Source organism: Alosa sapidissima, chromosome 12, assembly GCF_018492685.1.
Source record: "Alosa sapidissima isolate fAloSap1 chromosome 12, fAloSap1.pri, whole genome shotgun sequence".
NCBI lineage: Eukaryota > Metazoa > Chordata > Actinopteri > Clupeiformes > Clupeidae > Alosa > Alosa sapidissima.
The window spans coordinates 8,811,808-8,830,219 of record NC_055968.1 but is presented as its reverse complement, the minus strand read 5'-3'; the positions used below and the strand labels follow the sequence as shown (position 1 = coordinate 8,830,219).

Below are 18,412 nucleotides of genomic sequence, written 5' to 3'. Positions count from 1 at the left end.
AACAGCAAGCCAGAGAGATATTCTTCTCCTGTCTTCTTTGATAGCAGATCAGATGCAATGTGCAATTTTTGACTGTTTTTGTTGATGGCTCAGACAGATAGCAGACAAGGAGCAGGAGAGCGTCTGATATTTTCTCTGCGGTTAGCTGTTCCGTGCCTCTTTAGTCTGGGAGCCGCTTGAACTGCAGACGCCGGAGTTGACAAGAAGTCAATCATCACTAAAACTCTCTTAAACACGTCCGAAAAGGAAAGGAAAGGAAAAGAGCACAAAAGAAAGAGGAGCTACAGAACCAAACTTAAATGAATTCACAATATCGCATATTTCTCTCTCTCTCTCTCTCTCTCTCTCTCTCTCTCTCACATCTCTCTCTCTCTCTCTCTCTCTCTCTCTCTCTCTCTCTCTCTCATCTCTCACTCTTTTAGCAAGATTCTATCTGGCCTTAGATGTGTAAAAAAGAAAAAACACTCGTAAGATATCTTTCTAAACCCTATTATGGCTAGATACTGCTAATTAAATTGCTGCTGTCATTAACTGGATTGAAGATATCTTTGCATTGAGTTGGAGACATCTTAAACTCAATTAAAGCTATCTTCAACTCAATTAAAGATATCCAAATGCCGTGTCCAAAAGTATGCAATCAGCTCTTTTTTGGTGCAATAGAATCGGCTCAGTTGCCCCCTAACACAAAGACAGACCTCGTCTTCCAAGTTCCTCTTTTATCGCAAATAGACTTTTTACTTCAAGCAATGTCAACCATGTAACACTTTTTGAGATGTATATGGTTTGCAGAGCCTCTCTATCTCTCGCTTACTTTATTTTAGGGTCTGCATTGTCGTGATTTAATCCTGGCCTTATCCGTCTGGTATATACTGTAGAAGGATTAGGCTTACGAAGAGACAAGTTAACTCCGTGCGAGTGTTCTTTTTCAAAGTAAGCCAGAGGTAGGGGGGTAATAATGGCATAGAGTTGCTCCGTGAACCTCCTTTATATCATTTCTGTGTCTGTATACCGTATAGAGCTCTTCCTACAGAGCTGTGTGCTGGCTGTGCCCCCTGGTTAAGCAGTTTGACCTCAGAGGTGGCTCTTCAGTAGCAGATGATTGAATGCAAGGTCAGAGTGGAGCTGATGTTTATTTCAACACAGATTGATCAGTGGCCGCTTATGGCCAGAGGAGAAAAATCTCTTTGCGCCGCATTAAGGGATTGACCTTATAGATGCCTCTGATTTCTGCTATTGTAGGCAGGCAATCACTTTACCCTGTTTTAAAAGCAGGGGGAAATGGGGGAAAAAGAGAAAAAGGGGTGAATTCCCCCGATCGGAACAACCTAACTTTAGAAGGTGTCATATTCTCTTAATTTGATTTGCCTCCCAATTTTACATATTAAAGGTTTAATTTGACTGCTGGCAGTGGCTGGAAGATGAGTCTAATCTCATCCTTGATGATTATCTGATGAGAGACGGCAGGGGCACTCAAAGAGGTGGGAGGTGTTAAGATAGGCTGAGGCTGGTCAAACACACCTGAAGTGGTGCTGGAACACTCACTCCTTCATTCTCCACCACCTCATTCACACTGAATGGATATTCACCATAGAATAGAATAGAATAGATAGAATAGAATAAATCTTTATATTAATGTCCATCATGGTGGAATTTTTTCTTTGGCTCACCAGATATACAAGACAGATGTACAGACAGCATCTCAGACACGACACGCTTCGAGCGCTTTGGGTTGCACTATGTGCATGTTAAATGCGCTTTAAAAATAAAACTGACTTGACTTGACTTGACACATTGACAATCATTAAAACAACTAGAGTGAAAAGAATAAATAGAAAATGAATAAATAAGTTTACCATAGTAATAATAATATTTTGTTAATGGTATTTGTAATTTATATATATTAGGCTATTTAGGCTGAGTAAAAATTAAAAAAGATAATAAGATGATAGACATGCCTGGTCAGAGTGCTACAGCCTCTCCATGCCTTTTCTGTATTGTGCTTGCAGCAGTATTCTTCAGCTATGAGGTTAATACACGGTGCAGTTAATATGGTATTAATATGTTTGTTTGTTTGTTTGTTTGTTTGTTTGTTTTAATCTGCATAAAACACTGTCCTGCAGCTTACACACAATGCGGCTAATACACAGGAAATTACTGTAAAGGAGAAGTGGTAATGCAACATTAAGATGTGCCCACGCCTTGTGCCCCCTTTGTCCACAGGTCGCTGTGCCAGCTGCGGTGAGAATGTGGTGGGCGAGGGCACCGGCTGCACTGCCATGGACCAGGTGTTCCACGTGGACTGCTTTGTCTGCATGACCTGCACCGCCAAGCTGCGTGGCCAAGCCCCTTCTACGCCGTGGACAAGAAGGCCTACTGCGAGCCCTGCTACATAGTAAGCAAACAGCCCTGCATTTCTCTAATGTGCATTCACAAAACATGGACACACTCATACACTTCTTTAATGTGCATTCACATAACATGGACACACTCATAACTTCTTTAATGTGCATTCACAGAATATGGACACACTCATACACTTATCTAATGTACATTCACAGAACATGGACACACTCAAACACTTCTCTAATGTACATTCATAGAACATGGACACTCTCATGCACTTCTCTAATGTACATTCACAGAACATGGACATACTCAAACACTTCTCTAATGTAAATTTGCGGAATATGGATATTCTATGTACCTAGTACACTTATGTAATGCACATTCACAGAACCTGGACATTCATACACTCTTTTGTAAAAATGTGTTGTACATTTTACAAACTCTATTGAAATGCATACTTACATATGTACAGTTCTGTGGTGTTATCCATTGCAATGTACACTCATAGAATATGGATACTGTTATGCCCAGATATAATGCACACTGAATATAGTTTCTGTTAGATACACCTACAAGGCACTCTGAGAATACAAATGTTCTCAATTAGTGCAGTGTACTAAGTATGAGCATATGGTCAATCTACAAAGCACAGTAATACAGACTCACACACTGCAGACATTTATGCTACATTCAGACTGCATTCTGTCTTTATTCACTGACTCATACTTGCTATATTAACCCTCGGGAATGTAGGCAATAATTTCTGCTCTGTTGCATCTCATTTTATAATGAATTAGTTTGACCATGACCGATTGATATTATATTTTGGTAATATCATTATATATATTGATGTATTCAAAAGAAATGACAAGCATACAAAGGTGACCACACACCGCACAGCATTGAAGAAGAAGCACACTGTCATCCACTGAAGCACAGCACAAAAACACTGAGGCACATCACCCCATATGTTCTGCAATGAGCCTGACCCCATTGACCTTCATTCCCATAGACATTAAACAGGCACCAAATCAAGCAAATGAACCCACTCCTCAGCCTGGGAGGTGAAAAACAGCAAGCTTGTCACGTAGCCACAGTGTAATTGCTCAACACTTTGACTCCTCCGCGGATGTACTGTACAGTACATGGGCAACATATGTTAGCCTGAATACTGAGCCACTGCCTCTTACATCTTTAACGTTTGCGTCTGCTCAAGTGGCACAGCCTGTTATCTACAGTCCTGTGTGATTTTATTCGGTCTCCTTTTCATTCGGTCTCCTTCGGGAAACGGCCCTGTGACTTTTTTGTCAATAGTACTCAGCTCTACATATAGCTATTGCATACAGCTACAGGTCCATACTCTTCAGCTTATACCTTTTCTATTGTTGCAATTGAATTCACTCAGTTCCCAGAACCCAAAGGACTGGAAGGACTTATTTTCAACAGACTTCTTTTCAACAGACTTATTTTCAGCAGACTTGTTTTCAACAAGCTTCTGCTTGATTCCCAATGCAAAGCAACTGTAGCTCTGCAGCACTGTGGCACGGGAGCGTGAGAGATTATTCTTTCAAGATTTTACACAGGCATCAATCCTCTTGTATGATGTTCGTTATCGCTGCCCGTGATCCGTCACTGGGAAGTGCTGCAGTGCTTTCACACTTGTTTGCGTGGCCGTTAAATCCAGCGGTGGAAAGATCAGACAGACAGTGGCCGGGCATGCAAAAGGATTGAGTGCAAAGCATCACCCTCATCAAGAGGTACATCTGATAAGCCCACAGACACAGATGAATCACAAGCAAGTATTAAAATCACATTAGAATGCCGGATCGGATTACTTTCCTTTGTAGATTGTAAAAGCAAATAAGCTCCCCCTCCATCTCTCCCCTCCTCTCCTCTCCCTTCCTTTCTCTCCCTCTCTCTCTCTCTCTCTTCCTTCTTTCATTGTCAGAATTATCCTTTGAAAATTCCCTTATTTTTTTTCAATCAAAGAATCCGCCCAGAAAAAGGGAAACAGTTGACAGTTCCTGTAAGAATGTGGAACCTTCTTTTACGGGAGTCAACAAGGTTGGGAACTTCAGAAGCGTGCAATACCCTTTTTTATTTCTGTCATTCTTCTGACATGTCAGCTTGACCTTCTGGCAATAAAGGTAAGGTCAAGCTAAAAGCCAGAGGTCAGCATGGCCTGAAGTAGCAATTTCCACTCCTCTTCGCTCTCACACCTGGCTAAGAGGAGCTCTTTTTGGCAACAAGTCTTTCACCTTTAAAACCAAGTATGCTTCAAACATGGGTTTGTACATCAAATTAGTTGTATCTGAAAACATTCTCAATGGATTTGTTCCATGTGTACCTGAGACAGGCACTTTATTTGTCTGCTTTTTTGTTTCAATGCATTTTAAGTCTGCCACACAGGCTGACCACTGTACATCAACAGCAAGGTGTGAGAGGGACAGGTGACATGACCTCACACCAGGGTGACGCGAGGGGCATGTTCCCTCGTCCAGTCAGCCTCCCGACAGAGTGGCACGAGGACAACAACGTCCTTCTTGCTCAGAGGACAGAGGGATGGCCAGAGCCCCCGTGGCCTGTTGGAGCACATGTGGAGAAGCTCGTAGTCACCGCCATCCACCTGCTTCAGAGCGCAGACACCCCACTGTGCTCTCCTCTCATGCAGCAGAAAATAGTGTGTGTGTGTGCGTGTGTGTGTGCGTGACTCTGTGTGTGTGTGTGTGTGTGTGTGTGTGTGTGTGTGTGTGTGTGTGTGTGTGTGTGTGTGTGTGTGTGAGAGTGAGTGCGTGCGTGCGTGTGTGTGCGCGCCTGTGTATATGTGTGTGTGTGTGTGTGTGTGTGTGTGTGTGTGTGTGTGTGTGTGTGTGAGAGTGAGTGCGTGCGTGTGTGTGTGCGCCTGTGTATATGTGTGTGTGTGTGTGTGTGCGCGCCTGTGTATATGTGTGTGTGTGTGCGCACGCGCACAGAGCACTCGATTCTGTGTACATATCCCCCCTTGCGACTCAAACGAAATTCCTCTGACTGCACAGTGTTGCATCACGTTCTGTTTTATTATTGGCCTGGGAGCTCCGCAGGACTTCCTCTGTCGTTCTCATCGCCTTCCCCCATCAGCGCCGTTCTCATACTCATATTAGCACTATGGAAATCAGCTTCTCCTTTTACTTGACCATAGTCAAGCCACACAAAACAGTTTCTGCATTAGTATGTCTGGGTTTGCATAAAATGACTTCTAATAATAACTGCATGAATGAGAATTTGAGAATTTCTGAGAACCAATAATGCATATTTTATGCCTCAGTAATTAGTTCATTTTGTGGATGTTTTCCTCAGTGTCGATTGGCCTTCATGTTTAACTATCTGTGATGCTTCTTTTAGATTAGATTCAACTTGATTTTCATTGTGCAGAGTACAAGTACAAAGGCAACAAAATGCAGTTTGCGTCTAACCAGAGTGCAAAAAAGCAGAAAAGTGCAATGTGATATACAAAATATAGACAGGTGGTGCATAGACAGGACAAGAAATATAGTGCAGTGTAGACAGTAGTATACAGTTGGTTTACAGAAGGTGGTTTACAGTAATATAAATTAAATATAAATAGGTGCATTGTATTAGCAGTTACCTTATACGAGCAGAATAAATATGGTTATGTACTGTAGTATGATCACTGTATGAACAACATGTACAGATAAGTGCAATGTACTAGCAGTAACATTATAAGAGTACCGGTAGTAAGAATAATATATGTGCAGTGTGGTAACAGTACCATTGTAGTGCAGAAACAGTAACATTATACATTATACTATATTCTTTTGCCGCTCTCCAGGTTTTACTCTAGTCATGCTACATGGTTTCTCTTAGTTCTCCGTGACTCCCGTCTTTCCCTGGGTAAACTGGCATTGTCTTTAGTCCTTGTTGGCAAGCTGCTCTTTCAAGAACCTCCTGCCCTCCAGGGATGGCCCATCAATCTCAGAAATACTTCCCATAGCCTAGCGCATCACCTGTCACTGCCGCATTGTGCACTGAAGTGCTTGAAGAGGGAGTTTGGTCGACTCTTGGTTGCAGGGAGGGACATTTAGGCCCTTTAGTGAAAGGCAGTTCACAAATGGTTGCTGATATGATCTTGTCACAAATGGTTGCTGATATGATCTTGTTGCGCAGTCTGTTACTTTTTCACACATATTTTATCTAGGGTAGACACAGTAGATGTATGTAGCACCAGTATAATTACATTGATTGATTGATTAAAATAACTCATTTTTAGTGAATAAAAAACTGATTTGGTTATTCATAACAAGAATAAAGCGTGCTTCCTGTTTTATGTTGCCTATTAAACATATCCAGGTCATATCTGTGAAATCCAAGCTCCTCTGTCCTATCCAGCCTCTTTGGTTTGGGGAATGCCAGTGCCCAGGTAGGCATAAAAAAAGCCATATGATATTGCATCAGCCTCTGTGGCCATCTCCTAAATCAACTTCCTCCCACTGCACTCAGTGTGATTGTGGCTGTCTTTTCTGGAAGTTTTCCAAGTTGGATCTTCATGCAGCGCCGGCTAAGACGGCCAGGATAATTTAAGAACTTTATTTATGCATTTCATCAGCATAACTGTTCTTCTGGCACAAGATCAAAAGGATGGGGGAGAAATCTGAATTTCTTAATGAAAGTAATTCTCCTTCTTTTATTCCCATCCTCAGGGTCACCCGCCTCTGTACGATTAGAGGAGGAACGTGAGACTTCAGTCTCTGCTGAGACGTGCCGCTCCCTAGTGATGGAGGCCGGGGAGGGGGGGGGGGGGGAGGGGGGGGGGATGGGCAGACTTGAAATGAGGTTCTGAGTCGGTCTAGGAATCTCTTCAGAGCTTCAAAAACACGAAATGACACCATGTTTTCTGATTTATTTATCTGTGCCCCAGCTCTCTGATAGCATCTCTCTACAAAAGCATCTCTCTGGATCATGCTTGCACCAAATTACTGATTCCGTCTCACTCCATAAAAAACCATTAAAGGGACACCAGGCAACGTTTTTGTGTTAATTACTCATTTTCGTAAGTCGGTATATAGTTAAATGACTCATTATGGGGCGAATGAAGGCTCTCTCGCCCGCCCCTACTGCCTGTAAGAAGAATATCCCACTTGCAAGTTCAGTGTATCGTACCCGCCGACCGAAGCAGGATCAGTTTACAGCACAGAGGCAGGCTAACAAAACGCTAGATTGTTGCAAACGTGTGTATAATGACAGAGCCGGCGAAGAAGCAGCGAAAACCTCTTGACAGAAGATGCAAAGAAAAGGAAAAGAGCTTCAGACCGAGCGAGGGGGAGAAAAAGCATCAGGCTTGCCTGGTGTCCCTTTAATTTGCCATTTTATGCCTGCTCCCTGTTGTTTCCTATGGAGTTGTCCGAGCTGATGTCCGAGTCCTGTTGAGGCTGGACTGTCATTGGCTCATCAGCGTTCTAAGGGTGGCGCTTAGCGACAGGTCAATTCCACTATTGTTGTGGTATTACATATTTACTATTTAGTGGCAATACATGTTCATTATTCTTAGGCATTATTAAAACTATTTTAGACATGTGGTATGAAAGATATGACGGTTAAGTCACGTTTATAGGTCAGCCTTCTCTAATCTCAGCTGCGTGTTTATAGGTCTCTGTTAGTGCAGCAGGCTGTCATTGCAGGGCTTGTGAAATGCAGATCTTGGCTCCAGCGCGCTCCACATACGAGCTCCCAGGACAGGGTGTCCTTCCTGCTGGCAGTCCCTGCTTCTCCAGCTCCCAGGCGTTAGTCTGCTCATCCATCCCCAGAGAGCATAACCGTCCCTCCCTCCCTGCCCGCTTGCCTCGCATGCGCGCAGAACCGCTGCGAGGCTTCTGTCAGTGAGAGTGCCGGAGATGTAAGTGGCTCTGTCATGGACACAGTGTGTGTGTTTTAAGCAATTGCTCTGAAAGTGCACCACCCTTTGTTTTGACTGCACTTCACTAGGCATTTTCAGCTGGCACTCAGTGCTCGGCAACCACACTGACAGCGTTCAGCCCTTCTCAACCAGAAGCTTTATGCTCCACAGACGTTAAATCTGTTTGCTGAATATATATCATGCAAACAGAAAACCCAGCTTACTTAACTGAATGTTGATTGTGCCTTTGCAATCCAGTAATATTTATGTTTCCTATCAGGAAAGTTTGGTCATTTAACTAGGCAGAGGTAGTTTGCATGCACTGTGGAACGGTCGGCTGCTCGTGTCATAAAGCGTTTCCTGATGGCCTTACTGTGTGTGGTTGTTAACAGCCACCCTTTGATATAATTTGTTCCTTTCAGTAATGGACAGGAACTATCCTCTGCCCGGGTGTTATCACCTTCATCTGCTTCCCCCGCTTTTTGTGTGGCGCCTATCGATGTGCATCTTTCTCCGAGCCCCAGTCGCCTGATTGACCCACAAACAGCACTGGACATGGTTATAATGGCCCATTGTGCTCTGGGCTTCCCTTGGCTCCTCTCCACCCCACACTTATCGGCATCTCTTTGACGATGCTGCAATGGAGATAAACTCCTCAACCGCTCAATTAATCCCCATTTTGCATGAAGTGCCCTCTAATCGTGTTACTGTGACATCAGCAGGGCCTGCTATTGTTTTATCAGCCCTGCCTCGCAGCCTGGGGGTGCCTCATGGATCCATCCGTAGACCCCTCCTCATTGTTGATGGAGGCTGGCTTGCGTACGGACATCTGGCTACACGCCCTCATATGCTAATCCTGTCGACAGTCGGATGTTTTCAAACAGCGATGGAGGCTTCTCTGTCCATTAGTTCTCCAAGAAGAATAGGTCAAAGGTTGACCCGGTTGGGGGATTTATGATAACCCTTGACAGTTAAAGTGTTTAGAGTCAATCCTTTGAAGTGAAAAACAACGAGAGTGGGCATCTGTTATGTGGAATCATTACGGAGTTGATTTGTGGAGAGGCCTTATATAATCCTTAGTTAAAATAGTCTGCACAGTGGAGAAGTTTCGAGGGCAGGCAGAAGGCTTGCAGTGGCTAGGGGAAGCTTGGCACCTCTGGGGTTTTGTGAGGAAGTGTGATTAGCTTTTGACACTCTGATGAGGCTTTGCCACGTGCCACAGTGGCGTGAAACGTTGAGGAAAAGGAAGCTCCACCTCTGAGAATTGAAGGAAGTGTCGCACCATTAGTTGGCAGACAGCTAGGGGAATGATGGTAGGTGCAAAACGGATGCATGTCTGATCTATTGCAGATTGGGGCCGGATCGGGGCCAGATTAGGGGCAGGTCCTTTTCAGAGACAGTGACTGTTGAGAGGGGAGACTGGTAGCCCACCATCCCCACACAACATCACTGTAATGTGTGAGAAAGTGATTAAGGCCAGACATGCTGAAATGTTCAGTGACTTGAGTAGCACTAAGACGTAAACAACAGCCGGAGCACTTAAGAACTTCAAAAACTCAAGGGGCAGCACGTCTGTTGTTGGGATAGCGTTTCCGTTTTGTTTTGTTTTCTTCCTTTGTCAGAGTTAGTGCACATGTGTTTATGTAAGATCAAACAGAGCTTGCATACTTACTGAAGTGTAAGAGAAAGTAGTGGAGCATCATTGTCACTTAGAAAGTGTCACAACATCATTCAGTCATTGTGCTTGTGTCCATGCAAATTCTCAAACACCTTAGGGCCATCTCATCAAGTGTGCCGACAGAATTAGAGCACAACACACTCTTAACGTGTTGGGCGAAGGAGTCACAGTTGTCCATGCGCGCAGCCGGGCGGCCAGTGCATTTGAATGCATTCTACCTCGCAGTTCTGTCCCAAGGATGATGCAAATCGCAACGCATAGGAGGGTTGCGGGGCGAGGAGACATGCGTCAGAGCACACGCCACGGCTCTCGGCTACATCCGCCAGTGAAAGATCAGCTTTGACATGTGTTTACCCCTCTGCATAAATATTTAGGAACACAAAATTCGTTTTGGGTCGAGAGTAATGTAGGAGCCTTTTCCTTCTGCTCCATGGTCAAGGGCCCCTCGGCGGGAGCTTATGTCACAAACTGTTATCCGTATTTATCAACTTGCAAAACGGCCTCCCCAGCCCCCCTCCCCTCTGTGCCCTGCGTCCTGCCTACCCTGGCTGATACAATGCTCTCAGGCGGCGACGGAGGCTTTTTTCCTCAGCCACCGACGCACACGGGGCAGGATGGGAGAGCGGAGTAACACATGAAGACATGTGATGGGCTGTCACAACACATAAAGGGCCCCTCCCAACCCCCCGGAGTTGTGCCATTTCCCAGAGAACCGTGTTTTCAAAAAATGCATTAAGTGGGCTGCTGCTCCACCAAAGATCCTCCACTGTGCAGCAGACAAAAAGATCAGCGTTAGGCCAAAGTCCACTGAATTCTATGTGCTGCTAAAGGCCTTATTCCTTATTTTAACCTGACCTTAGCTTGTTATTTTTTTTTTTTTTTTTTTTTTACGAAATTGTATCGTATTAATAAGCTTTTAATCTGTCAACACCTTTTTTTCCCCTTCAGATCTCTTTGTGTCCATGCATACGTGCCACCACAGCAGGGCTTTGAGCGCGGCCCTGCCTGGTCTGCCTGTTGCGATAGCTCATCTCGTTTGAAGCAGCCTCCCCCCCAGCGTGCCTCAATGTCGCTGAGGTTAATTACATTTAAAAAAAAAAAAAAAAAAAGGAGGTGGCATGTTGTTGGTTCCCTCTCTTTTCACTCGCTCGCTCATACCCGCCCGCCCGCCGCTGCACCTCTGCCCTGCCAGGAAGCTGCCACAGGCCCAGTTGGGACGCCTAATTGCCTACTGGAGATCATCATTTATCTTAATTGGGGCCCATTTAATGCCACCACCTGCTAACGCAGACATATCTCTTTCACTGGTCTAATTATTCAGATCAAGTCAAACCTGCTGGACCGGGTGTGAGGGTGTTTGAGATAAGAGAGTGAGGCACAGAGCGGCGCCAGTGGTGGTGGTGGTGGTGCCGGTATGACAAAGCCCTCTATCCACCTTTGTTCTGTGGCAGTCATTAAATCATAGGTGATTAGTTTCTCCCTCTGTGCATCTCACCTCTAACAGCAGACATAGATAGGAGGTCACAGAGGCCAAGAATGACAACTCAGAACTGTGTCAAAGCAGCGTTTTACTGCAGGGCTTCCGAGATATGACTGATTCATCCTTATGTCATCACTTATCAGAGTCCCTTCACAAAGAAACATGTAGGTCACCAAGGTGATGAAGATTAGGCATTATTGCACTAATTGCTTGCTTTAATCTAATGCCGTTGATAAAAAAATATATATATATTTTTAGTGTGTTATTTAAGAATGATCTCTTTCTTTTAGAACCCTAGGTTTATTGGACATGACCCTGTCAATCAAGGTGTTCTGTCCTGTTGATTGGTCGGGAGATATGAAAGCTTTTATGCCCTCCCACTGTGTGCCCCCCCCCAGTTTAAAAGTATTGCAGAGAAAATTCTCATTTTGTGCAGACTAGTCCTCGACGTCGCCTGTGACTTCACAGCGAGCTATTTGTCATGTTGTTAATTTTCAGATGCAGCACTTACAGGCAGTGTGGCCAGAATTGCTGATATAAATTTCCATGACAGGGCAATATCCTCAACCTCGTGCTGCAGAGACATCACTGAAGAGTGGCAAACCTGGAAAGCCGTGTCAGACCAGGCTTTAAAAATACCTTGAGTAATCACCCTGAATGATCCGGTGTCAAAAAAAACCCACACACAAAAAAAGAATGAAGTCAGTTTGTAATTATGAGATGAGACATAACTAAACGAAAATAATTCAAACTTGATTATCTTCTCCTGAAAGCACCCCCACCCCCCCCCCCCCGCTCAGTGCCGCAGCAATCCTCGGAAAGTTCTAATCAAAAGCGCTGCAAGACACCATGGCAATTCAGATGGCACTAAAAACAATTTTATAGCAAAATGTGCAACACATGTGGTGTCTCCCCATTCTGTTTGTTTGTTTATTTGTTTATTTATTTATTTATTTTTATTTTTGCGACAGTCAGCACTGGCCCGAGTGTGTGTGTTGACGAATGAATGTTACATCCTCGGCAGTCTGCGGGCTGGGTTCCAGGTTGGTGAAGGCACATTTCCTGGGGTGGCACACCCCAGAGATGCCCAAGGCTCCGGGCGCAGGGCCAACTGCAGCAGGAGCTGCCGGTGATGAATGTCCTCCACAGAGCCGTGCCCACATTCTCACAGGCATTTTCGCTGGCTCCTCTTGAGGGGTTTCATTGGGGTTTTGGGATGGGGGGGATTGGAGTGTATGTGTGTTTGCGGAAGGGGGGGGGGGGGGGGGGGGGGGGGGGGCAGTCTTTCCTCTCCTGGGGGCCCAGCGCTGTCAATGTGATGGAATTTAGTTACAAACAAGCAAGCTAATTCTTAATGGACCCAGTGCATACACGCCCCGTCTGTCTCTTCCCAAGCCTTTAAATGACACACAGTAGCACCACTAGCCCCCACGCATGCCCCCCCCCCCCCCCCCCTTCACTCAGCTGGCCCGCACCGTTTCATTACAGACTGTCCGGTGAGCCATCCTTGCAGCCAGGGCTCCCAGCCTTCCTCCTAGTGGGGGACTCTGCAGGTAGTGCTGGGCTACATCTGCTGGTGTTAGTGACCACCTGGACAGTAGTCCGCAGCTTGTACACATCTGGTCACAGAAGCTGAGTGCATTGGCCGTATGAGGGAAGTGACTGATTGGCGTTGACAAGTGTGGACGATGCCTGGTGTTGATTTGTTAGATTTTCTTGAGTGGTTGATTTGTGTGTGCAGTGCTGTGCTGTGCTGTGAGAGGCCAGGTTGAGCATGGTGAAAGGTAGAAGCCGGTGCTTACTGTAGGTATTCTGCTGACTGCACCCTGAAATATTTATATCCGTGTGAAAAGGCTTCGCGGAGATCTAATTGAGTTCTGTATACGCAGACACGATTAACTCGCGTCGATTCCTCAAAGGAGAGACCCAATTAGACAGCACTTGTCTGAACTGGGTTGCAGTTCTCCACTGTGGATCTTCAGCCAGACTAGGAGGAAAATGTGTGTGTGTGTATGTGTGTGTGCGTTGTGCATTTGCGTGCATGCTGTTTACAGTCTACAGTCTTATTTGGTGCATCTGCCAGTTGAAGAGGAATTTGCCAATTTCGTCATGCAGAGTGCTAGACTGATTTGTCATGAGAGAGGGGAACTTGAATGTGTGTCCATTTTGGCACCTGATCTGTCAGCAGCATTTCTCCCTTCCTTGTGTTTTCTCTCTCTCGTTTAACCATACATTTTCTCTCTTCCTGGATTCAGGGGCAAGCCAAAAAAGGGGGTGGGGGGTAAAGAAATAAAAAATCAAATAAATAGGAGTGTGACCTGAAGCTGACCCTGAGCGAGTGTCACTCTAAGTCATGCTGTGCGCGTGAGCCACTGCGGCGGTCATTGTCAGTTCGCCTCTGTAACTGGAGAGCCAGTCAGACCTGCATGTCCAGAGGGGTCACATTCTGCTGCGGAGCTGAATTTAACACAGGCAGGCGGGCTGGAGTGCAGGCGGGTGGGTTAGCTGATACAGCCGGACTGGCCGACCGAGGGAGCCTGGAGAATCACTGAAATCTCGCCCTTCTCCTCTCCTTTCCTTTCCTTTCCTTTCAACTCTTTTCTCCTCCTCTCCTTTCCTCTCCTCCTTTCCTTTCCTCTCCTCTCCTCTCATCTCACCTTCTCTCCTCCTCCTCTCCTTTCCCTTCCTCTCCCCTCTTCTCCTCTTTCCTCCTTTCCTCTCCTCCCCTCTCCTCTCCTCTCCTCTCCTCCTCTCCTCCTCTCCTCTCCTCTCCTCCCCTCTCCTCTCCTCTCCTCCCCTCTCCTCCTCTCCTCTCCTCTCCCCTCTTCTCCTCTTTCCTCCTTTCCTCTCTTCTCCTCTCCTCCCTTCCTGTCCTCTCCTCTCTCCTCCTCTCCTCTCCTCTCCCTTCCTCTCTTCTCATCTTTCCTCTCCTCTCCTTTTCTCTCCCTCTCCTTTTCTCCTCTCTTCTCCTCTCCTCTCCTCCTCCTCCTCTCCATTCCACTCCTCTTTGCAGGGACTCTTTCGCAACGTCAGACATACGACTGACCTCGACCACGTGCTGGGGCTGGGCAGAACGTTGGCCAAGTGGGCCGCACCCGTGAGATAATTAGGGTTCTCGGAACAAGACGGGCGCATCGAAAATAAAACAGGCCTATCAGCGAGACGAAACACAGACGGCGTTGGCATGGTGCCATCCCCTGCACACGACCGCTCGGCACTTGCTGCTCTTTAGTCCTAAAGCGGGCTTAGCTGAGGGGGGCAGTAGCTTTGAAACCGGAGTGAACAGGTTCCCATGTGCCCCCACATGACTCCATGTGCCCCCCCACCCCCACCCCACCTCGTCCCCATTTGCCCCCACACCATACCCATTGCCCCCCACCACATCTGGCCACGTCCATCTTTGCCCCACTAATCTCGGCCCACTCCAGCAACACTCGGCGCTGCGCCGGCCCCTCTGAGCTGATTTAAAGGCCTTCGCTCTCCTCTCATCGCCTCTCTCAAGGTCGTCAGAGCGGCCCCTCTGCAGGCCGCAGAGAGACAGGCAGGCTCTGGTTCTTGAGCGGAACAGGCCCAAGTCTTAGCCAGCTCAGGGCCCGATCTGTGAACGCCTAACTCCTAGGCTGTCTGAGATGCTGCCAGCGAGACCGGTTATGCATCATAGTTGTGTCTGTCTATATTTAGAAAAAATGATCATATCTCCCCGTCTCTCTGTCTCTTCCCTTTAAATGAAACACCAGTAGCACCACTAGCCCAACACCACGCATGCCCCCCCTTCACTCAGTAGCACCACTAGCCCAACACCACGCATGCCCCCCCTTCACTCAGTAGCACCACTAGCCCAACACCACGCATGCCCCCCCTTCACTCAGTAGCACCACTAGCCCAACACCACGCATGCCCCCCCTTCACTCAGTAGCACCACTAGCCCAACACCACGCATGCCCCCCCTTCACTCAGTAGCACCACTAGCCCAACACCACGCATGCCCCCCCTTCACTCAGTAGCACCACTAGCCCAACACCACGCATGCCCCCCCTTCACTCAGTAGCACCACTAGCCCAACACCACGCATGCCCCCCCTTCACTCAGTAGCACCACTAGCCCAACACCACGCATGCCCCCCCTTCACTCAGTAGTGACTTCATTACAGACTGACCTACAGTTACATACTTCATTACAGACTGACCGGAGAAACCATCCTCACAGCCAGGGTTGTATGGAGTGCTAATTGATATACTTTACTTTTGCTCTCTCTCTCTCTCCCTCCCTCCCTCACTCTCCCTCTCCTCTGCCCTGTTTAATCCTCTGGACCCTCATATGAAGTAGTTATCCACGGTGTCTGTCTCTGTGCCGGAGGCATGTGGCATGTGAATGGGTGTTGTGTTAGCGGTCAGCGGTCAGCTCCACACAGCAGTGCACACAGGGCAGGAGCGGCCTATCAGAGACTCGGCCCGTCGGTGCTCTCTCATCTACTCAAGTGCTCGGAGCTCTGATATCAGGGTGGAGGGAGGGCGGTCTGTCTCGCTGGGCGGGTGCCCAGGGCAGGGTGGGCAAGGGCAGGCAGGCTGGGGCCCATGCCACCTGGATGGGAGAGCAGGGTGGGTAGGATGGGCAGGAGGGGAGGGCAGTCTGGTGCAACAGGCATCCCTTAACACACACACCCACACACACATGCACATACGTAAAACACACATATACAGTACACACATAGTACACACATATACGGACATAATACACACTGATAGAGAAGTTCTCACACACACACACACACATATACCTGCCATAAATGCGCACACACACACTCACACACATTCAATTGGGCTTGTATTCTCATGTAGTGTTTGACCCCTAAGTGTGTGTGTTATGTCCTCCTCATATGCAGTGGATTCCCCCTGTGGGCCTCCAGGCTAGCGCTGCAGTGCTTTCTCCCGTAAGCCTACTCTCCACCCCCCCCTGCTCCAAAGCCAAGACCTCCCTCCACCACTGTTGGCTTTAGAACGTTGAAAACAAAACCATTAAAAGGCTGGCTACGAGTACACGGGGAAGTGTGTGTGTGTGTTTATGTGTGTGTGTGTGTGTGTGTGTGTGTGTGTGTGTGTGTGTGTGTGTGTGTGTTTGTGTGTGTCTGTGTTTGTTTGTGTGTGTGTGTGTGTGTGTCTGTGTTTGTTTGTGTGTGTGTGTGTGTGTGTGTGTGTGTGTGTGTGTGTGTGTGTGTGTGTGTGTGTGTTTGAGAGGGGGAGAGAAAAAATACGAGGAAAGTGTGTGGGGGTTCGACGCGGGGCGATGGTTTTAAAATAGACAGCCTTAATAGCTAACAGCAGGTGTACCACCACTTCCTCAGTGAACGATTAACCTTTTAGTGCGGCGGCAGTGACTTTTAACCTTTAGACTCCCTTTCAGGGGCACCGGTCACTCCGGCTCGCTTTCTCCTTGGCCAGGCTCCACGCTCGAGGCTTAACCTCATGCTGAAAGAATCCTGCAACGTGTTAAAGATCTGGCTGCGGTATGGCCTAAGTGACTTGGCCCTCGTTAAGGAGGAGTTTGCTCACAGATCATCAGTCTGTCTCACACACAGTAGCTGCTCAATCCAAAGCTCCTCCTGGTCTAAGAATAAAAAAAACGAGAGTACCGTATTTCAGTATGAATGAATAATGGCGTGGCACAGATATCATATCTGTATGCTACTTTTGCCAAAGTTTGGGGGAAACTGATGCATATGCCCATAAGCCCTCCCAACTGAGTCCCATGCAAAATGAATTCAATGCTATCAAAGGCAACATTCAGTGTTGTAAAAATGTATTGTAATGTTCATTTTTACATATGCATTACATATAGCTTTCCATCTCTCTCTCTCTCTCTATCTCTCTCTCTCTCTCTCTCTCTCTCTCTCTCTCTCTGTATCTCTCTCTCTGTATATCTCTCTCTCTGCATCTTTCACTCTCTCTCAGTGTAAATATCTCTGTGGTTTTTATCAGTGATTAAATGTGAGGCTATGCTGCAGAGAACACGTAGATGTGTTAGTATTTACTTAGCACTTTGATTAAGAGTGTGCAGATAGAGAGGATTATTGGTCACTGTAGGATACGTCTTCTGATCTTTTGCCCCTCTCTCTCTCTCTCTCTCTCTCTCTCTCTCTCTCTCTCTCTCTCTCTCTCTTCTCTGAATAGTGGTTTCATTTGCCCTTGTGACATTAGTTTGAGACGGACAGCATTGTCCCAGCATTGCCATTGTTTGTAAGTGGAGAAAGATGATGCCCTGAAAAGCCCACAGGCGAGGCCACGGGGCCCTAGACCTGGACATCACCTTGTGTGTGAAGTGGAGAAAGGCCACACAGGAGTGGTAGTTGGAGAGGCCACTGCTGAGTTTAACACACTCATGTTTAACCCCCACAGTTTAGAGCGAGCCTGGTCTGACCCATATTCCTCTCTACCTCATCTGCCTAGACGTTTGTTTAGCCTTCTGGGCAAACACTTAGAGAAATGTATGAGGCAGAAAAAATGAAATACATGTGCTTGAGCACATCCCATTTTGAGAGTGGCGGGGCAGAAGGAGAAGCGCGGCCATGCACAGACTCAGAGTGCCCTCTAGTGGCGGGTGGGATCACTGCCTCTGCCTTGCCGAGGAGAGAGTAGGCCATTGGAAGTGGTTATGGGGATTTTCCTAAACCATCTTTGAAAGTTATTACTGGTGTGCAAATCCATGCCCAGTAAATCAAAGTGCTTTGACGTCAGCGAAAAGCCTCGGTAAGACACAGTGGCAGCTCATGTTTTTTCCCCTCTCTTAGTCTCTCTCTCTCTCTCTCTCTCTCTCTCTCTCTCTCTCTCTCTCTCTCTCTCTCTCTCTCTCTCTCTCAATGTTGCCATTGAAGAGGAGAGAAGCATACTGACCCAGACGTGTTTGTGTGATCAATCTAAGAAGATGCTGGGGTGTCCTGTGAGCAAGGGATGGCGTGCTTTTGCTCTGCTGTGCTGTGCTGTGCTGTGCTGCTCATTGCTCTGTCTGCAGCATGGGAAGGGGG

The 18,412-nt window shown here is 46.9% G+C and overlaps 1 protein-coding gene across 1 annotated transcript in view; it reads left to right on the top strand.

Annotated features, from left to right (window-relative positions):
• The window catches only part of LOC121724846 (LIM domain containing preferred translocation partner in lipoma), a 150,991-nt gene that overhangs the window by 121,110 nt on the left and 11,469 nt on the right, over nt 1-18,412 (top strand). Inside the window, 2 exon segments of the mRNA XM_042111722.1 lie at nt 2,221-2,342; nt 2,345-2,392. Coding sequence (XP_041967656.1) covers nt 2,221-2,342; nt 2,345-2,392 — 170 coding nt within the window.